General features: G+C 40.9%; 1 protein-coding gene across 2 annotated transcripts in view; it reads left to right on the forward strand.

The window, feature by feature from the left end:
- LOC309701084 (interleukin-1 receptor accessory protein-like 1-B) overlaps positions 1-22,843 on the forward strand; it is a 343,032-nt gene that overhangs the window by 153,079 nt on the left and 167,110 nt on the right. For both annotated transcript variants that reach the window (XM_082525081.1, XM_082525082.1), the window contains exons 4-5: positions 5,521-5,707; positions 9,311-9,464. In XM_082525081.1, coding sequence (XP_082381207.1) covers positions 5,521-5,707; positions 9,311-9,464 — 341 coding nt within the window. The remainder of the gene's footprint in view (positions 1-5,520; positions 5,708-9,310; positions 9,465-22,843) is intronic.

Here is a 22,843-nt window from a genome sequence, read left to right on the forward strand (position 1 = left end):
CTGTGTCTATATGTCAGGTTGGGTGTCAGGCGCCACCTCTCTGGGGACATCTCAGGCCCTCCAAGGTTTGGAGGCCTATCTCCCCCTACCACCACTTCCCCTGCCAGTGGCGGACCCCCTCAGTGCGTTGGTGGTTCTTTGTGTCCGGGGATGGGCGTCCAGGTACACACCGGCTCACTCCTTGGCGGCCGCTTATCGGGGCCTGGAGCCTGGGGCTCGCTCGGGCCACTTCGGAGGTGGGGTGCCCCCGGCCTCTCGGCCTGGGGCTCGGTCACTCAGGCGCAGCTGGCTGCCGGCGGAGCTCACGGGCGCGTCACTGCAACTCCCCCTGGCTTCTGCTCCGCGGCTGCTGAGTGAGCCCTCATCTGGGACTCTCCTCAGCTCTTTCCGGGACAGTGGCGCAGCTGCCCCTCTGTTGGTCTTCCTTGGTCTCTTGTGTTCTGGGGGCCTCTGGATGTCTGGAGTTTTGATCTCCTCCACACCTGCTTCACGCCCTGGAGGACGGGGCTGTGGCCCCCCCACACCCTCTAGCAGATTATTACATGAAGGAACCTTTTAAAAAAACAAAAAACAAGCGCGTCCATGCTCACAGGTGTACACACGGGTGATCACACCCACAAACTACACCCTTTTTGGCTCCTACCTCAAAGCACACTGTGTTCTGTTGATCTTATGTGCTGCACAATAATGTTTAACATTTAGTATTTACTGTCATATTCCCATATATCATTGTGATGTTGTTTATTCTATTACTCTTGTTCTCTTCTGCTTGCTTTCTTTTTTCTTTCTCAGCAGGTGATCCAGGTGATTGATAGATGCATTTTTTTTTCTCTGCCCGTTCTGTTGGTTTTTGTCTTTTGCCCTTCTCCCCCGTCCCTCTTCTCAGCTGTTTCTCTTTCCCTCTTTTTTTCTCCCCTTCTTTCCCCCAGTCAAGTCTGTCCCGTATTCAGTAAGTGAAAATAAAATAAACAATAAAAGGTGAATCAAATGGACCATTACGGCAAGGCTGGGATGGTCAGTTTGGTAAAGTAAATCCGTTGGGCATCTTTCTTTGCCTTTAGACAACAATTCTGATGGCAAAAGAGCCAAACGGGACAGGCCAAAAAAAAAAAAAAAAAAAAGGAAATTGGCCGACATATCCTCAGCATAACCATGTATAATATCCACAACACTTAAAAAGCGGTTATGCACACACAATACGTTAATATTATGTTGAAGCACAGTACGTATCACTCCGCGAGGCGCCTGCCTACTACAGCCGTAATGCTCCGACAATCCATCCAGCGGTGTGGCTTCGTAGCTTAGCAAAGTCATACTAAAACATTTGACAGATTTTCGAGCGCCGTGTACATAAAATCATTTCGAGGTCAGTAAAGACAACCAGAATTCATACATAAGACACACGGGATCATAAGGGGCACTGTCGATTTTCAGAAAAATCAAAGGATTGATTTTTGTGCCGTATTTTCAAAAAAAGTAATAACGACGGCCTGCTAGCATGCGCTACCAAAAATAGTGCTTTGTTCCACACCACTGAAGTTGCAGCATTTTTACAAACCAATTCTGGTTCATCCATTTCATTTAACGATGCGCTTTCTCTCTTCTCATTCTGCGTCGCCGCCATGTGCGCATGTAAACAAAAGCACTGTGCATGCGTGTTTTACCCATATTCTATCGCGATATTTCATTTTCCGATCGTTGCCCAACATTGCACCGGTATTACCGTGACCGGTATGATATAGCCCAGCCCTATTGGCCACTAGAAAGAAAGAACTGGTTTCCTTTATAATGGGAAGGAGATTTGACACAGAGACAGAAACACGACTGACTTGTGAGACAGAGGGAACAAGGAGACAAGATGAGAAACGTGGAACACGGGGAAGGCAAGAAAACGGGAACCTAAAGCCTAAGAACAAATAGTATAACATAAGAATATAACATAAACATAATAATGAGAATCAAAACCATGAATAACAATAATTAAGGAATATAAATTAATCCACAACCACAAAACCGTGACTCTCTTGACTCTTTTGACTACTAGTAACCACTGGTTGCAAGGGAATAGTGTGTATTTCTTGTCCAGTTGTCAAGTGGTTACAAGAGGTTGCTACAATTGGGTAACATAGGTTGCAAAGAGGTTTGTAGCGCTGTCACAACATTCTCCTTGCAATTGCTATGGTTGCTAGCAAATTGCCATGGTTGGCGGTAGTTTGCATGAAAGTAAGTAAGTGGTAGTGGAACAATGAAGTGCAATGCAAACTGGTAAAAGAAACTACTTGGCTTTAAAGTAAAAGTTGAACCTTTTGTTAGGTGCCGGCTGGTTGCAGCAGTAAACCGGCCGGCATCCTTTTTCCAATTCAGACTCCTGTTTAGGGTTTTTTATCAATTTTTCAGGACTCATTCATCAGGACCCAAGTAAATTCTAATAAATTACTTTTATTAGAATTTACTCGGTTGTAAATGGTAAATGGCCTGTATTTGTATAGCGCTTTTAGTAGTAGTAACAATCCCTCTGTACAATGCACGCAGACAAACTCTGTCCTGGTTGCTGTAAGAATTCCTTTTAAAACTATTTTAAAAGAAAGAAATACAAACTGCATCGATGAAGGACGTGCATCCATCACCCTGGATGTTGGATTTAATTTTCCTTTGGATGCTAATGAGATAGTTGGAAAACTTCCAATGACAATTTTTCTAAATAGGTTGTTGCTGTTAGATTCGTTTTTTTCAGCAGCTTTGAAGCTATTGCATTTTAAAATGACTGTAAGTAGTTTCAGAGTTGTTAAGAGGCAAAAATATGAAAAGAAACCCCACTATTTTTGTGCAGCGTGTTATTTTATTGCAGCACAAATTGTTACGTAAAACATCTGTACCAAGGTAAACCTCAGACATCTCTATTTAAATGCTAATAGCAGCCTAAGGTAAGACCCTAATGTTACTGTACAGCATATCAGCTGCCTGCATTAAATCTCTTAGGGTTAATACCTGCGGTGGGTTCATTTCACTGCCAGTAATGATATTGTCTCAAGGTAACCTTTAATCAACCTTTGGACTTTATTTCTTTTTTCTGCCTCGCGGTGTCTGCTTTACACCAGGCGATTCCCTAACAACCTTATTGTTACTCGAAAGTCAGCTGTAATAAATCGTCAATTATTTCATCATGCGATTTATATTGGAGAGGAGTTATTTTAATTAAGAGATTCATTAAGTTAGTTCATTAATTTCCCCACAGGTGCCCCGGATTCTCGGGAGAATTTTCAAATCAATTCTGAGCCCTATTATTTAATATCAGATGGAAGAGTTGCTGAGCAAAAAAAAGGGGGCAGGTTCAGTGTGGTTTAATCTTCAGGTGGGTTATTCTCAGTCAATAAAAGAAATTAAAAATATATGTATCAAAGTTTATATATAGTCAGCTTTTAATTATCCCCTTATTTCAGCCACTACCATATCCCCTGAGTATTTGCCAGTAGGACAGCCATAATCTTTTCTCCAGGCTGCTTAACTCCGAACTGACCATTGCACATAATTTCACTGAATTTGCCGCATATTGCATCTCAAGTCCTCTGCCTGCCCTCCAGCTGTGTACCATAGCTGTCAGCCTTACTCTGCTCCGGGTTGATGTATGCAGGATGCTATCTATCATTGCCACGACATTGCATATCCTCTTCAGTCTGACACGTTTGACAGGCACTCGTGCCCATTAATGCCATGGTATCACCTAGCTTGTTATCACTGTATCCACAAGGAGTTTACATTGCATGGCGTACAGTCGAGTCCTCCACTGTGGTGCGGGAGGATAATTTCCCCTGCTCTATTCTCTGAGCGAGCTTCTTGAATATGACTGCACACATGCTGAGTGGATAGTCAAGAGATCGTCCAGCTTCTCCAGGCTCAAAAGGCGTCAGTGATGGATGTGAAATGCTGGAAAGACATCGTAGGACAGAGTGTTGGCCCGCACCATCGATCACTCATGCAGAGCAGATGACACAGTTCTCTCTCGCTCTCTATCTCTCCCTCTCTCTCGCTACCAGCCTGCGAGTTTATCAGCGCTGCCCAGAATATTTAACAGGGAAGAGAGCGCACCCGTGGGATCTCATTTGCACAGGTGTCCATCTGGTAGAAGTTGTCTGGGATAATCTCCACATCATGTCACATTTGCATCCGGGCTTCAGGAAAAATGGCACACTTTACAGTAAGAGGAGCGTGTGGAGCCGTCCAGTTCGAGTGTAGGGGGGTGGGGGTGGGGGGGGGGGGGCGTGGGATTGTTTGCAGACACTGTGGTGAAGACCAGTGTGTTTTCGCGCTAATCCACGAGGCAGCTAATGCCTCGCAATTATGTAAGGATTTAACATGTTTGTAATTGTTTGTTGGTTCAGCTCAATTTGTGTAACCAGCTTTAGTTGGAAAATTAGCTGTGAGATTTTCCTAAACACTGCCAATTTGTTGGTCTTTTAACCAGGGGGGTGATTTGCTGCAGTAGGGCTGAAGAGTACTTGTCAATTGTGACAGTCTTATTAGGCGGTTTGGGCAAAGAAAAGGTGCCCCTATTGCATAAATTGATCATCAAGGACCTTTGCTTCTGTTCCCCCCCTCCTCCTTTAAATAGCACAACTTTCCCAGCGAATCAATGGCTTCATCGATTCCCCAAGTTGGGTTAAGAATTACTCGAGCAGCAGATCCGATCTCAAAATCGCTGTCACATTAATGACACAAAGAGGATTGCTGCTTGTGCTTAGCAGCTGGATCGCTTCTTCTCACGGGGCTGTCCGTAAAGCGACACCCACTCAGGCAGGCCTAGATCTCATCCAGGATACCTCGAGCTTGCCTGCATACGAGCGCTCGACTCACATTTAGACACACAAATCACTGAAGGTGCGCGCCGCAGTGCCGAGCAGTAAAATGAAATGTTTATTCCATGTTTATACTCTGCCGTGTCTGCGAAGCCAGGCGAGCATGGAGTCTCCAAACATCACGAGTAATCTCGCATTTTACGCCGTCTCTCCCTCGCGTTATAAATTCTCTTCTTTATGTGTATGACCTGAGCACTTACAGTACATCAGTTGTAGCAAGTCATTTTCTGCTAGCTCGCACTGTATCTGCGAAAACGCATGAAAACAAAAGGCAGTCTTCGAGTGCTGTTGACTGTAAGCGCTCTAGCTCTTCAATAACACCCATTGGTTTTTCATTAGGACACATGTACTGTATATATACAAATATATATATTCATATGCACAGATTAGCTGATTATGCATCATTGCTGTTCATTGTTGGAATCAGTAGTTATTCAGCATTAAAGGCAGGTTTTCCTTTAAAAGAAATCAAAGGTTTCTCTGTGTCTCCTTCTGTTGCGTTTAATGATTCACATTCAATCCCAGGAATTAGCCCAGGAATTTTTGATTGAGCGGCTCGGAGATGGACTGCTGACAGCTTCTCGGCTCAGCAGCTGGCAAGAGCTCAAAAAGTGACGCGGGTCCATTTGTTACACTGACCGATTTGTTAACGTTTTATCTTTTGCAGGAACTCCACGTATTGCATGAAGGTGTCCATGTCCCTCACGGTGGCGGAGAATGACACAGACCTCTGCTACAACTCCAAAATGAGGTTCTTTGAGAAGGCGGAGCTGAGCAAAAGCAAAGACATCATCTGCCCAGGCATTGAGGATTATGTACAGCAAGGAATGGAGCCTGAGATCGTGTGGTACAAGGTATGGTTAGAGTTTTTCATCAGCTATCACTCTATCAACAAAGGGTTAGGGTCGTGTTTTGGTTAAACTTAGCTTTAAATACCACATTTTCAAGCGGTCAAACAAAAAGAGAAAAATATTGCTTGTTGTGTGGAGAGTTGGGAGGCCCACAGTGGAACCGACCTGGCAGGCCTTCTGTGTCCAACAGGCCTCTTTGCCAGAGCTCGTAGGCGCAGCTCGGGGGCCAATTTATCAAATGTGAAAGTGTGCTTGATTAGGTGGCCACTTCCATTTCCCGCGGAATCAAATTAAAATAGCAGATAATGCCAGTGGGATCCACACCCTCCAGTTATTGGCTCTCACTTTGTTGGTGGGCTGATTCAATCCTGCAAGACGCTTCCCACAGTGCCCTAGTTTTTTTTGCCTCAGGTGGCCCAAAAGTTGAAAGGCTGTTTCTAAAAGTCCATGCCTACTTCATGATCGCCACCTACGTGGCTACATGGGCTGTGGAGATAGAAAATAAGACTCGTGTTGTACTTTAGGTTGTTTTCTGTGTGTACCTGGCTCCAGTGTAGTGTTTACCAGCTATTCACAGATTTTAACTGATCAGGTAAATTATCAGTGACTGAAACTAAAAGCTAGTCTCTTCATTACAAGCTGAACTCCATTTTTAACACATGTGCGCATAGGAAAAATGTCCTTTCAAATCCAAACAAATACTGAAAACACAGTTAGAAAGCAATCCTACGATACACAGTATTTTGTCAGTGCAGTTATAGAGTAGCCAGGTCTGTCATTCTGTGTTGGAATCTGCTCCCTGCTGCTTGTTGGGCACACGGAGCCCGATTTTGATGTGAAAGGAAACAACCAGTACCCAGAATGATTTTCACATTCATCACATTCTGTACAAATTTGTTATCCGTGCTGATGTTGTCATCCTCACTTTTTGCTTATGTTTTGAACTCTTCACATGTGTCGCGATGAGAACGGAGGTTTCCTTAAAGCTCCAGAACCAACATTGTGTAGCAGAGTCACCTTAATTAACCTTAATGAAAATGTCTTGTGCAAAATATATATTATAAAATGCTTGGTTTCTCTGACACACAGGCCTACAGACTGTACTGGACCCACTGGTAACCACCGGTAACTACGGAAAAGTGCATATTGCCCAGGAAACCTTGTGGTTACTTGCTAACAGATTGTTATAGTTTCTGCAGAATAATATAATAACTTGGCTGCAAACACTTGCCGACTAGCAAACTCTGAAGAGTATGATGCTAACTGGAAATATAGACTGTTTACCTTTAGTGTACAAATTATTTCTTATCATATAAATCAGCACATTTAAGATAAGATAGGATAACCTTTATTAGTCCCACACGTGGGAAATTTGGTCTCTGTTTCTAATTTGCATCTCACTTTTAGAAGTTCAACTACTGTTTCATAGTTAGTTAGTAAATGCAAACTACAGGCGACTGTGACAGTGTGCTAGTAATCAAAGCAACTGCAAGGAGGTTTTGTCAGCCAGCCTCTAGCCTTGTGTGACTGAACCTTCATACGCTGGATAGAGGTGGGTGGGTGGGACCCACCATCTGTTCAAATTGTCTGATTTCGAGGGGCAGCAAATCAGTGGAAAACTGACTTATAAAAGAATAATTGAAGCTAAAAAAAAGAAGCTTATTTCAGAGACTGTTACAGTGTATAACAAATAGGAATTATTTTGAACTTGGAATCATGCAAAGCTACCCTAGTAAAGTCCAAGATAAAAATATGTAGATGAAAATGAACAGAATTAGCCCCCTTTAATGAACCCATTAAGTTAATAATAGTTTTCTAATTTAAGACCTGAAACTGCAGACCATTAGGCCAATATAATGTAATGTTTCTTATTCACTCTGACTCAATATACTCTCACATAAAAAAAACATTTTTTATATGTGTATTAATATATATTATTAAACTGGTGCTTATTTTTTCCAATTATTCCAATATATAATTTGGCCTCGGTGTGTTATTTTGGGCTCTTACAGCTCCTGATGCTGAAATAATTTCCTGTTCACACTGATTGCCTCTAATTGGCTCCAGAGATGTTACCAAGCAACCGAGCAAATACTGATGATGCAACCCAATGAAGTAAATCCTAAAATCACTAAGAGTTTAGGAAGGAACTTACAGATAAACCCAGTAATGATTTTACAAATAGGTGGTGCAGCTTAATTTGGTGCTGCAGTCCTGCCTCAGAATGATAAATGCGCAGGCACCCGGTCTCATACATCACAGTTTAAAAGAGTATTTGTGTCGGGACAACAGGAGCTCACTAAACTAATGTCTGAAATCTGGCATCAAACAAAGTTTGTGTGCTGTGTGATATGATATGAGGTCTCTCTGCTATAAAGCTGCTGGAGTATTTTATGATACGGTGTTTAGTTATAGAGGTTCTCTACAGTTTTAGTTGTTTTGTTTTTAAAATCTGATATACTTTGAAGCTGAGACTGAATCTGACAGGCATCGATGTGAAAGTACAGTAAATTCAGATATAATAATTAATACACAAAAAGCACTGAGAGCATTTGGTCATAAAACTGTGAACTGTGTTAAATTTAACACCACAAATCTAGTAGGCAAAGGAGATCAATAAATCCAAGCAATATATAGTACTGTGCAAAAATCTTGATACTTCCCTTTCATTTTGCTAAGAAAATGAGAAATATAAAAGCTGAAAACATACACGGGAATACAGTAAATAAGTCAAACAGAGCTTCCCTTTTATGCTGTTCTCTGTCAACATGATCCCACATGATTTTTGTCCACAATGAGTTCACAATAAACAAAAATATAATGAATAAAAAGTAAAATAATACATTCTGTCAATATAATCACAGTCTGCACAGTGATATACCAGAACTTTGCAAATATGTCATTTTGCACATTCATTTCTTATATGCGATTGGTTTCTGTGTTTTCAGGATTTGTTTGGATTTGAAAGGCCAAACGTCGTGCTGACAGATGTCTGTCAGTTACTACAGCAGCACACTTCCTTTTCTTATATGAAATATCTGAAGGATTAAATGTGTAGTTAAAGTTCTTAACACTGTCTAGAGTTGTTCATTGGTTCGGCTCATGATGTCCAGAGTACAGATTATATGACATTTGAATGCAAGTTTGTCATCATACCACTTGATACTGTCCATCCATCCATTCGCTTCCGCTTATCCTTTTCAGGGTCGCGGGGGGCGCTGGAGCCTATCCCAGCTGTCATAGGGCGAGAGGCAGGGTACACCCTGGACAGGTCGCCAGTTTGTCGCAGGGCCAACACACAGGGACAGACAACCATTCACACTCACATTCACTCGCACATTCACACCTAGTGGCAATTTGGATTATCCAATTAACCTATCCCCACAAGTTGCATGTCTTTGGACGGTGGGAGGAAGCCGGAGTACCCGGAGAGAACCGGGTACTCTCCTAGTATCAAGTGAACTCCGTGGGTTCACTTGATACTGGAAATGTGAAAATTATTGTAGCCCCGCCCTCTTACTTTAAAGAAACCAGTGTTCATGCTTTACATTTACAAGTTGTATCTCCATCCTCTTGTTTTGTCTTTAAAAAAACAAAACAAAACAGGAGTGCAAGCCAAAGCAGTGGAGACAAACCATTGAAAGGAAGAAGGACATTCTCTCCATCAAGGAAGTACGGGAAGATGACATTGGGAATTACACGTGTGAAGTGCCGTTTGGGAACTTTGTGGTGCGAAGGACTACTGAGCTATCAGTCACAGGTAAGGAAGTATCCTGCCTTTCCTCATTTTTCTCCCTCCTGCTGCTTTTGTGAAGATTTTCACTGAAGTGAAGTAGAAACTCCAGCAAAAATAAGTGCCACGAACCGCACGCAGAAAGATCAATGGAAAATCCGTTGTCATTCAGTGAATTTCTAAACAAATGTACTTCCACAGAACATCCTTTTTGTTGCTAATGCTTCTGAGCGTACTGTCTGGTGATTATTTTCCACAGTTGCTTCGAGTCACTTAAAACCCCCCAAAATTAAGCTTTTTAAAGCTGATCACTGCACCTTTTGCCAAAGTGTGGCAGTCAATAGCGTCGCTGTGACTTCCAGGCTGCTTTAATTGCTTAGCAGTGGAATTCACCCAGAGCCACTTCAGCACTTTTTTTCTTAAGGCTGCTGAAATATTTAAGTCTGAACCTAAAGCAGGTGACAGATTTCTTGTCAGTGTCACAGCCAAGGTTGACAAGCCATGCACTATCCCACAATTTACAGCTTAATTATCTCTCTCTCTTTCTTTCCTTTTTTTTTTTAAAGGCATATAGTATGTGAAGGGAATCAGGCTGCAGAGTTTTCCTGAGTAAAGTGTGTGATCAATAAACAGAGTCATAATTTTTTTTATTGTTGCCTGCTTTATTTATTTGAATCTTATGCTAGAACTCCTACTAAAGTTTCCTCACTACCAAGCTTTAAACATAATCAATCTTCAGGGAAATAAGGTTGCTTGCTGGATATAAAACGGCCCTGCATGGCTGATCTGAACCAGTGGAAAATGCTAATGTAAAAGTGGAGCTCGTGTTCTTTTGACTGCCTTCATACGACCACAGCTTCTCCTCTCTGTGACTCATTTGGCTCGGCGCACCTTTCCTGTGCTAGCTCATGTCTGCAAGGATACAAACAAATGCCAGATGACGCACAGCTGGGAAGAATAAAAAAACAACAAAAAGAAAACAGGAAGAAAAAGAGGAAGAGCAGAGGGAAGCGGTTTGGGACAGGCAGAGAAACTGTTAGGATTCAGCACAGCCGTCGTCATCATCACCTCCATTGCTGTGTGACGATCAGACGGAGCGATGGCTTTTAACTGCTACTGGATTGCACATTGTAGTGCCTTTTCTTTTCTTTTTTTTAAGAGACTCCAGCGAAGGCCGAGCAAAGTCATACATCATTTTCTCACCAGCCTCAAAATGTCATCCCAACAGTCTTAATCTCTCTATCTACAGTAGAGACATTCAGCATTTCAAAACAGGTAGCAAAAGATGATTGATGATTGGGCCGTGGCAGTAAAGCAGGCATTTATGACTTTTTCAAAAGAAATACACCCTTCAAGCAGTCTGCTAGAGGTGTGGATACTTTTTTTTTTTTTGCTTTTCTTTGCGAGAGCCCTTAAATGGTCTGGAAAAATTAATAGATGAATAGAGGAATATGCGTCTCTTTTTTTGTTGAAGTGATTAGAATGACTTTTGTCTAATTCCACAGCAGCAGTAGGTCTCTGGCTGGAACTGTTAGGATATAAACTGAACAATTTTTACCCATTCTGACCTTTGCTGTAAGTTTTAAGATGCAATTGTGTGCCTCGAGGCAAAAAAGTGTAATACAAGTTCCCATTGTTATTTCTTGAAACTTGGAGTTCTTTTTATCTTTTGGAAAGCAACGCCAGTGTTCACTCTGCTTTTGGCTCAGTTGCTTTCCTTTTAGACAGAATTGCTTTCCTCAGAGTTTTGGATTTATTTATATATTTTCCCGTTTTGATTGAAGAAGTTTGGAGTTTTTGCACGGAGCGGTTTTCTTTTGTGCAGCGCTGCCATGGTGGCTATACCGATCATGCTAACTAGCCTGTAGTTTTGATGTGTCTCCTGGTTCTGTCTGCTGTCTGTGCTTCTGCACACATGAAACACATCGTGTCCTAAGGAAAAGGGTTTTGTTCTTGGAAAGAGCTCCTGTGCTTGGTGTTTAGATCAGCAATTGCACAAGCTTTCATATTCTGGCGGAATCACAGTAAATAAGCTTTGCAAAATTCCTAAAGAACGCTTAAAAATAAGCATCCACTGGCTTCATATTAAATTGGTTTTTTTTTTTTGGTTTGTTTGTTTGGGCAAAACACCCAAGTTTGTCTAATTTTCTCAATTAATCATGTTAACAAGCGTTCTAGAGCTCAATTGTTTAGGAAATTGTCAGCCATTTATCCACATTATATTTCTATCTAAAAGGCCAATGTGAAAAATAAAGGATGAAATTCTACAAGTAACAAAACAGCATCGCAAACAAACTGTTCTTCCAAATTAAGACATAAGAGTTTGTAACTAACTGTGCCTTGATTTTTGGGCTACAATTCAGTTCATACATCATTTTTTAACCATGTGGCACTGGATTAAAAACAGGATGACCACCTCCACCAGGCAACCACTAACCAAGAATGAGTGGTTGCCTGGTGATTGCATTGAATTTTTTCAGTTTCAGTCATCAATTACAACCAGTTGCCATGACCAAACTGTCGCCCAGAAGTTGAGGGCATTAAATGTTCACCTTTCGATCGTAAAGAATGTGACTTGTCTACAGACTATTGCAGTTTGACTCCAACTGCATTGACTCAGACAGATTGTTGAAGGTTTGCAAATAATTGCTGTCTCATTTATAAATCCAGATAAATTACCAACATGCTGCCATCAGTCTGAATGAGTCTTTGTTAATGAACACAACTACATGAGACTCAGCTTATCTGGCTGCCAGCTGTTTGTATTCTGGATCTGTTTTTTTTATAAAAGCAACTTTGATAAGTGTCGATGTCCTTCTGCAGTTTACTAATTTTACCTGATGCAGTTGCAAACTGATAGCAGACTTGACTGCGAGTGGTTGCAGACTTGGTCGCCGTCTTTGAAGAAACCAAGTCCATTGGTCACAATCACAGTAATTGTGGTTGCGCGTTGGTCTCCAAGCACCATTTTCAATTCAATTAAAAATGTATTTCTATAGCACCTTTAAAAGCAAGAGTTTTTTCACAATTTGACTGTTGTATCATGGCGCCTTTCACCTAACTAGCATGAGTATATGCTTAATGAGTGTTTAGTTAGATACAGAAAATATAAGATATTTCTTGATAGACATACTATTTCACCACAAATCCTGGTTGACTTGCCAAGATTTGTGGTGAATTTGGCTAAGCAAGTAGCTTATTTACAATCATCACTATGTCCTTCCATTTTTCCACATGGCTGTCAAATTATCACAACACAGGAAGTTGGAAAAATCACCAAGTAACCATGGACTTTTGGATCATTGAGTCACTTTCAGAGTTACTGTTTGTGTTGGGAGTTTGTGTGGAGTTGTATACATAACCTGAAGGCTTGAGAAAAATGTGAAACATTTATATGCGTTGGGTTCCTCCTCGTGTTTCCAGTCAAGTTTAAGAACTGCAGCATCGTGGATACACGCCAGAGAGGGAGCAGTGGGAATAGCTGTTTTTTTTAATGTGATGTTTGGTTAGGAAATCAAGTAACAGTACAATGTACGAAGGACTCTTTCTACTGCCAAAGCTGCTTGACTTGTTTTTTTTGTCAGTTGGGGGTCCAGAATCACGCTGTTGTTGCTGCTGTGTGCTTTGCAATTCTGTATTTGTAGAATTTTAGTGTTTTGCACATATCCTCCTGGACTCCTTGGCTGTTCACCAACATGAGTACGTTTTGTCCCCAATTTCTGTCAAACATGAGAAATCTAGCGGGGCCTTTTATTTCCAATCATTCAATCTAACTCACTCTAAATGGCGTCGTCTCCCAAAATACTAATGAGAGCCTGGATATCTTTTTGGTAATCAATACAGACGACGCAGTAAAATATGGGTTAGTGCTGTGTTGGGTGTCGTCATTGTTGGCAACATCTACTTGACCAAATATAGCTCCTCTAAAGTGCAGCTCTTGAGTAATTCCGGGAACTTTCGTATAAGATGGTAAACAACATCGGATAATGGCAAGTCTTTACTGTTAATTGCATTCCTGCTTTGCAAAAGGGATTCAAGGACTCTAGATAGTTGTCCAGACCTGAACTTTACATCTGAATACTTTCTTTTCTAATCTGGAATAAGTATACATGAACCTTCATATAATATTATCTTCAACCTTGGACAGAAAATTACAATTCACTATTAAAACCCTTGTCACTCCCCTCTTTATCAACAGCCTACAGCCGCTCTCAAAGCAGTGCAGTGGGACAAAAGGTCAGACTCCATTTGATTATAATGAGCACAGCTAAAATCATAATGAGCTCCCTCACCGGGTGATTGGAAGCGACATTCATTTTTAAATGAAATTTGTGGTTTTATGACTTCTTTGTAAGGTGCACTGTTTGATGTCTTAGATTAAACAGCACAGAACAAAGAAACAGTGATGAAACAGAGATACAGGAGAGCAGCAACTTTGGTGTGTAAAATAGACTGTCAGTGTGGCTAATGAGCTGGGACTGATGCTGTTAACCCGCTTTTCTTCTTCTTCTTTTTGCACCGCATTGCGATGAAGTGTATTTGGTTGTGTGCGGCGCCCGTAAATAACCAAAATGCTGGTTGAAAAACAATCATGAAAATATTTCTCAACATTAAGTGTTCCTGCCTTCTTCCTTGCACCGACTCATCCCTTTCACCCCATATTTTACATGTCTTTCAAGTCTGAACATTTTGAATTGACAGATCTGACACTATGGTAGCTTTGTGGCTTAAAGCAATTTTTGATGCAACACTTCTTTAACAGTCTTTCAGTCTGGCACTTTCAAAACCAATTTCTCTTGAGTGAACAATGCTTTCTTGCTGGGTAGTGTCGCGCTATTTCAGGGCCTTGCTTACTATTGAATATTATTGCATAGCAACATGACTGGCTAGAAATGGGAGGGGGTACAGGCATTATTTTGTTTCCTGGGCCAGACCACTGCTCTTGAGTGATGGAAACCTTTCCATGTGTGTTCTCTGTGATGCATTTATAAGCTTGGGGCTGTTTTCTGCAAATGTAGACTATGAGGTCTAACACAAGCGCAGTATAACTGTAGAACATGAATTTCAGGTGGAGATCATGACTGTTTATTGCTTTCTCCCTGAGATACTTTAGAATTACTAAAGTTCCTCATGTTTAACATTTATTTTCAGAAATCATAAAGACATTGCAACAGATGATTAGAGTTCTATTGTCGTTTTCTTGAGCATATGTGAAACATTGACTTTACGGTAGCAACGTGCTCTCTACAAGTGTATATCTTATCTGTATAATGTTTATCTTATCTGGACAAGATAAACTGCCCAACAATTCCAGAGCTGCATGCATTCAAAGGCACAGCAGGACTGTGATAAGATCTCAGCCAGCCGTAAATGCAGTTTGGCTGTATTCTTTTAACCCTCAGAGGTCTAAGTCATCTTCGGCGATGGCACAACCCCCCCAATCCTAACTGTTGTTCCAGGCAGCGAATATGTAATTTTTGGTTTTTATTAAATTGTTTTTCCCATTTGTTTGCAGTCACTGAGCACAGAAAAATAATCAGACTATAATAATAAAGTTTATTTCCCTTTATCCTAAATATAGCATTTAAGTTAAGGTTACATCTGTGATGCATTAAGGCTTGATTATACTTTCCATGTCCACGAGCCCACTACATTCCACTCTGTGATCGTTAGACAGTGAGAGTCCAAGCAGACAGATGCATGCATGCCTGGTTTTTGTGCACCCCTGTCTACAAAGAACCCACACGGCAATACAACAACTACACCACAACATCTCCAGCTGTCTGCATGATTAGCATTAGACCTCAGACAAACGGTAAAAGGTCATCTAACTCAACCCCTTCCTTTTACATCAACCTGCCTGCCCAATAAGGTATTGCTGTTTAGGCACTTAACTCTAGAGGCTGCCACTCTCAAAGTTACAAGTCATAATGGCAGCTTCCACAAACCACCTATAGGTAAGGCACTCTTAGATTAGTGGTCTCTCGTAGTAGTGGTCCTTCAAGAGTATCTATTTGGTTGTTCAACAACGCCTCATACCTGGAAAGGGTAAGTTCAGATTAAATTGGGTGTTTCGGAGGACCGTTCATATTGTTTAAGAGTTTATATCAAATTAACGCAGGATTATTCAAACATTATTCTTTGTGAGCAGCTCTTGGTTTCTTCTACTTTAAATTTATTGTAGGCGGAGCTGTGGCTCAGGAGGTGGAGCAGGTAATTTACAAGGGTTGGTAGTTCAATCCCTGGTTGCTCCAGTCTGCTGAATTGCTCCTGGTGCTTTCATAAGAAGTTAGAAAGCATATAGGTTATATGCACCTATACCGGTATATGTGAATGAAACATGTTGAATGTCTATGTTAGATTGTCTATTCTTATTTAATTCACTTATTGTACAGAATTCACCTGCTTGCTGCATGCATGCTACTACTGCACATTCACCTAATGTATATATTATATATAATGTTCTTATAATGCTCTTGTCAAGTAACAAATGTACACACCAAACACATCGCTTCTTTGCAAATAATTCAGAAAACACACCGTGAAAAAAAAGGATGTTGATATGAAGCGATGATGAGCCAGATGCTCCTAAACAAGAAAAACTGGTAACGGCCATTAGGCTGCCTCCTCCTTCCTGTTTTTGTTCTGTCCCCCCCTCACCCCCAACCGGTCAGCGCAGATGGCTACTCCTCCATGAGCTACTGGAGGTTTCTTCCTGTTAAAAGGGAGTTTTTCCTCCCTGCTGTCACTAAGCGCTTGCTGATAGGTGGTTGTGTGATTATTGGGGTTTTCTCTGTATTACTGTAGAGTCTTTAGCTTAAAATATAAAGCATCTTGAGGTAACTGTTGTTGTTATTTGGTGCTATATAAAACAAATAGAGTTGAATTGAATTCTGGTAAGCTAGATAAAACAAACTGATGAAATACCATAGTGACAATATAGCAAAGGAGTCACAGAGTAACACAACTATAACGTTCAGCTGAAACATCTGTGGCTTTAGGGAAATCTTTTTTCTTTCTTTCTTTTTTGGGGGGTTGGCGGGCATCCTTGCCCGGCACATCTTGGATGTCATTACCTATAATGTATGCAATTCTGTCACCATGATGAATGCTACAGCTGAAACATATTGACTTTCTAATACTTCGGTCAGTCTATTGTTCTTCAGGAGGAGCCAGATGACTTTATTTTATCTGAGTAAAACTAAATGTGGCATTTGTTTTGGTGGTGGCGGTGAAAGGAACATAAACAGCTTGTGGCACAAGAACAGCAGCAGCAGTAACTTCATATATCCACTCAGCATTCAGTCATTTACAGTCTAAACTAATTTTGTGGACAGTAAAATGTTAACACGGCCTCTAACCCGCTCAAACTATTTACCTCCTCAGCCCAGTATGACACGCCTACCTCTTTTCTGTTCTACCAAGTAGAGCATTTGTCCTAACCGTGCCATTTGATGGCTATTACCCAAATCTCTCCCATCCCTTAGTTGACTCATTAACATATGAAGAAGGCTGAAATATAATATGTCCTTTTATTGATGGAAGATAATTAATTTAGTCAAAGTGCCAGTGAAGAAAAGACAGAGCTGAGTGGATTTAGAAAGTAATCCTTTTGTTCTGGTGAATTGGATACACCATGTAATCAGCAGGTGCTTGATGAGGTTTATTAATTGTTGTACCTTTCTTATGTCATTACCTTTTTATATTTTGTCATTTTATTAAAGAACATACTTATGAATACAAATGAAGCTTGTCCCTGTTTTGTGAGTCTTCTGTGAAATGAATTCATTGTCTCCCGCTGTGGTCGATGGTGCGTTAACACTCTTTGAAGCCTAAAGAGTCAGTTATTTATTGTATTGCACCATTATGCTGAGTTACAAAATTAAAGTGTGTCATGTTTTTTTGTGCTTGCATAGTCAAATTTAAGTTTTTAGACCTGTTTAAAAAATAGTAATAATAGAAACAGATGGTGAATCTCAGGACTTAGTTCATTATAGGTTTTTGACCTGTTTTATGTCATGTCCTTGGCAAGAAAATAATGATCTTCACACCCTAACGCCGCTCTGAAGCAGTGGCACAAGTCCTTATGTGTGCTGTTCTCGGCACACATCACTTCACAGTAGGGATGCGGCGGATTAATTAAGATTGTCACTCAAACATCTGGTTGCTGTGGAAATGGGCTAAAAATGTATCCTTTTCCTAACTTCTGGCTTTTCCTTGGGTGCTTCGGTGCAAAGTTAATATAGCCTGGCGAATGGGTGCACAATCTGGATGTTACCTGCCCCTTGAATGACCATTATTAGTTTTTGTTAGTCATTCACATTGCCAATTATCCTTTTCCTCCACCTTCTAGGTGGTTCAGTAGCCTTTCATTATTTTTTGGAATCAATGATAAATAGTTTTTATTTATCTGGAAACTTCTATTGGTTGTGGGAAGACGTGTATTTAGCATCTTGGTGATAAATATGTTAATCTAGCTATAACATATTCTTTACAAGGTAAAAGGATGCATTTTGAAATCCTAACCATGACCTTTTTTTCCCTAAACCAAACCAAGTGTCTTTGATGCTTAACCTTAAGTGAAGGTAAAGAAAGTAATGGCTCCATCTGACTCCAACCATGGGATCTGTTTCTAATATAACATGTACACAGCACACTGCTTATTACTTCCATTCAGGTGGCCTGAATGACAATCAATTACAGTAACAAGTAGACATGATCAAGATGATGGCGTGGTTGTTGGTGTCAGTTATTTCAGAAACAGCGATCTCTAGGGTTTACAGAGAACGGTCTGAAAAAGAGAAAATATCCAGTGAGTTCTCTCGGTGACGCCAGAAGTCACAACGACAATGGCCAGATTGCTTTGAGCTGATAGGAAGGCAACCGAAATTCAAATAACCACTTGTTGCAACCGAGATATGCAGAAAAGCACCTCTGAACACGCAACACATGAAACCTTGAGGTGGACGAGCAGCAGAAGACCACAACAGGTGGCACTACTGTCAGCCAGGAACAGGAGGCTATGAGTTCCACCAGAATTAGACAATAGGCGATTAGAAGAAATGTTGCCCGGTCTGATGAGTCTCAATTTCTGCTGTGCCATTCAGAAGGTACAGTAAGGTCAGAATTTGGTGTAAACAGCACAAAAGCATGGATTCATCCTGCCTTGTAATAATAGCTCAGGCTGCTGCTGGTGTTGGTGAAACAGAGTGAGGGATATTTTCTTGGCACACTCTGGGCCTCTTAGTACCAACCGAGCTTTGTTTAAATGTCACAGCTTACCCCAGTATTGTCGATGGCCATGTCCATCTCTTTACAACGACAATGTACCGTGTTCTGATGGCTGTTTCTGGCATGATAACAATCGCAATGTTCCTAACAAAGTGTCCGATGACTGTATGGGAGAAATAACAGTATGGGACCGATTACAGCCATTTTAAAGTGCTAATAATATTTCAAATGTATGGAACGAGCAGACCCAATTAAGGGTGGGTGGTGAAACTGTTCTCAGTAATTTTCACAAAAATAACCCTTTCATTCTTACTGGCCATACTGCTAGCTGACAGCAGGTCACCCAGCTGTAAGCGCCCTGTAAGCACAGCAGTAAAATGAGGTCATCTTTGGCTTGTTTTGTTCATTGTTAGTGAAATGCAGACATTACAAATGAGTTTTATAACTCTAAAGTAATAAAGACACAGTCTCGAACGATACAGAACAGTAATTAGCAAGACAGAAAAGCTATATTTTGATTTGAAACATATTTTTTCAGGTCTGGGTAAAAGAAGGCAGAAAACAGGGCTGTAAGATGACGTTAAAGGGTTGTTTATTAAATCACAAAGATTCTTGCTTGTTTCATTAAGGTTCCATATATTTAAATAATTATTAATACAGGGACACATGGGCGACCTAGATGGAAATGGGGAAAATGTTGGGATAGGTGGTTAATGTTGTCTCCAGGCAGATTCTCTGGGAGCAGGAAGGGAGCCATATGCAGTTATGAAACGCACTTCAGGTGGAGAGAAGAGCTCTTAAAACATGATGGATGTCATTTTTATCAATTGAAATCTTTTTTTCATGGGCCCAGCTGGTTATTTTCCTAACCCAACTACTAAAAGAGGATCTCCAGAGAATCTGAATGGGAGGGGAGGGTCGCATGCACATTTATGACGTTACGAAAAAATTTCAGGATGCTTGTATTTCTGAGAAGGCTCCGCAAAGATGTATCCAAACAGCAGGGTAACTCTGAACAGAGCACCGAATCTGAGATGGCAGGCTTTTTTGTGTTATTATTGGTTTAGCATTATATGATTTACACCACCATATATATATATATATATATATATATATATATATATATATATATATATATATATATATATATATATATTTTATCACCTTCATTTTCTGCCCCAGCTATTGTCCCACTATTTGTCACGTCCCACTGCTACCATAATCTCATACCCCCGGTCAAACCCGAAATATCAATCAGAGGCGAAAGGCAGAACCAGAGGCTTTTCTTTGCTGCCTGTAATGGAAAAGTCTGGGGGGGGGGGTGTTGTTTTTTGTTTTTTTGACAGTGGCTTTTTTCAGTTTTCTTTATCTTCTTCTTCAACTGACACCCACTAAATTGTGCAGTCAACTGCGGCACCAAATTGAGCGTCACGTTGCAAAAGGACACAGGTAACGATAACGCCATTCAGAAATCAGCGTGACGTTTTGCCCCCCGAGGTCTATCTTACGGTTCTACAGTAAACAAAATCCTGACTTACATCAGTGCAGCTTTGGAGGAAAATCTAAAACTTGAACATGGAAATATCATCAGTTTTAACCATTAAATGTGATGTTTTATGGACTAAATAGTGGATTAAAGTCTTCCATTAAAGTTTCTATCTCTGGATTTTGACCTCCTCTCACACATAGAAGTCAGGCATATAAATAAAAAAGGACTTTTACCTTGTAAGAACATTTGGAACAAGCAGTGTAAGAGATGGCGAAAGCCTTGGCGAGACATGCTGTGGGCAAATTTTGCTCGTCACTGAGCCTAAATGGCACCAAATGTTGCCTTTGAAAATGTTCAGATTCATTACCTCCAAGTCTCGCGATCAACATTTTAATTCCTTAATGACTGGAAAGGCTGGAGGTTAGGAACAAATTGTTTCCACGCTCACTCCTCTTCATCACTATTAACAAGGAAGTTTTAGATTTTGCTTGGCTTCAATTCATTACTGGCTGTGCCCCTCCGCTGACCATACCACATGTCAAAATTTAATTTGGGCTCATGACATAATTGGGTCTCATTTGTGACACAGAGTGAGCTATCTTCGCTGTTGCACTCCTTATTTGTGATTTAGGTTGATGAGATACTATTTTTCCCTTCGTCTTCCTCTTTCTTTCTCGTGCAGCTCTAATTTGCAGAAGGCATGTCAGCTGGAGAAATCTTTAACAAAATTGCTTTGAGGGCGATCAGTGAAATGTTGCCTTTCCCATGGCGGTTCATTAACTTTTGCCTTTTTGCTCAATTCACATGCAACATCATTTTTACAACATAATCACATAATAACAACATACTTAGCGACTGATTATTTTATTATGGACTGGCCTATATATCTTTCTTTTTTGCGATTGTTAGTAAACAGACGAGTGATTTATTTCGTTTTGTCTAACCAGCAGTATTGGCAGCAGGTAAAGGCAGAGTAAGGTTGAGATTAATTAGCAACAGCAGGTGCAGTCAAAAATATAATATGATGCAATATTATAGAGTGTAACGTATCCGTAATCCACGTCAACGGTGTTTTGTTGCATCTCCTGCGCTTGTTTTCTCAGTTTGCTTTTGTCCTCTCTGAAGGAGCTTGCAGGCCCACTATAGAAAAACATCATTTGAGAGGCTTGAATGAGAGCGTCATCATTTAGTATCTTTGGCTTGACAAATGACTTATGATGTAGCAGTTATGATAATGGTTGTCTTTTATTCTCCTGGTAATTGCCAGATTGATTAACTGACTTTGTTTCATTGCTATTCAGTACAATGCTTGTAGCCCCACTGAGTCATGTTCCTATTAAAGGAAGTTGATTTTTAAAGGGGCAGTTCATTCTGGAGTCAGATATACTGTTTTTCAACCATCCTGTGCAACCAGCTGACGTGTCAAAGTTGAGTTGCTCTCATCAGTGCAGACGGACTCGGATTGATTACGGACCAACGCAAACAGATTTGTTGGAAGTCTACGTTTATGCATTTCACAGAAATTATTTGCAGTCAGCTTGAGTCAGACTGCTATTGTTTGGAGGCAGGTTGCCACTCACCACGTGACCGTGTAGTCACTTCATGCAGTTGCACTGAATGTCACAATGGTTGCCTGGTGATTGCATGGGATTTTGCAGACCTCGATGTTAATGTTTTTCTTTTTGTCACTGTTCCACTCACTATATCACCATGCACATGGGTTAGCTTGCACCATGCACCATGGGCCTTAGCTTACATTACAGAATATCTAAATAGGGGAGCGCATGGGGTAGAAAGCAATCCTGGCAAATTCCCCTTTTTTATTTATATTTTTTATTACAAGTTATTAAAGAACTTTAGTATTGTTCATTGTCAATACAAGATATTTCTATGTGGTACATTGAATTTGGCCTTTATTGTTAAGAAGAATCTGTAAATTAATGATTTTGCCACTTCATAGGCAACACAATGGTGCAGTGGTTAGGACGGGCGTCTCGCAGTTCCTGGGTTTGTTTCCTTCTGCCAAGCAAACATTATTCATAATTTGAAGTTTTCCGTAGGTGTCTCTTTTTCTGGGCCCTGTGCCGTCTCTCGCCTTATGACAGCTGAGATGGGCCCCGGCCCTACCGTGACCCTGAATTTGATAAGTGGAAGAAAACAGATGGATGTCCAAAAAGGACGGTCTTGAATTGCCATCTAGATGAATTCCAGCCTGTGTTGGTACAAAAGGATGTAAAGATGCTCAGATTTCGTCACATGCTAGTGACAAGAAAAACTAAATGGATAATCAACATCAAAACAGCATAGATGGATACATAGCACTACAGGCCATGGGAAGAACATGTATTTGGTTTGGAAATGTCCCTTTAAAGAGGAAACTATTTCTTTTGTACTCGTGCTCTATTCTGTGCATTTACAACATGCAACACCTCCCCCACTCGGTGCTGTGACTCTCCGCTGTGCCCAGCTGTTTGCCGTAGCTCCCTTGTTTTGAGCAATGCCCCATCCCCCTGTGGTTTGGCAGGCAGTTTGTTATGCGTTCCCCTGCCATCAGTACTCAACCCAGCAAGTCAACTCACCCCTGCGTTCTGATCAGTCCAGCAGTGTGTGTGTGTATACTGTAGTGCGCACTCAGCATCCCGGTGGGTTTCCACCTGCTGGTGCCACCAAAGGAGCAGCACACAGG

Source organism: Aulonocara stuartgranti (genome assembly GCF_965226115.1).
Source record: "Aulonocara stuartgranti genome assembly, chromosome: 23".
Classification (NCBI taxonomy): domain Eukaryota; kingdom Metazoa; phylum Chordata; class Actinopteri; order Cichliformes; family Cichlidae; genus Aulonocara; species Aulonocara stuartgranti.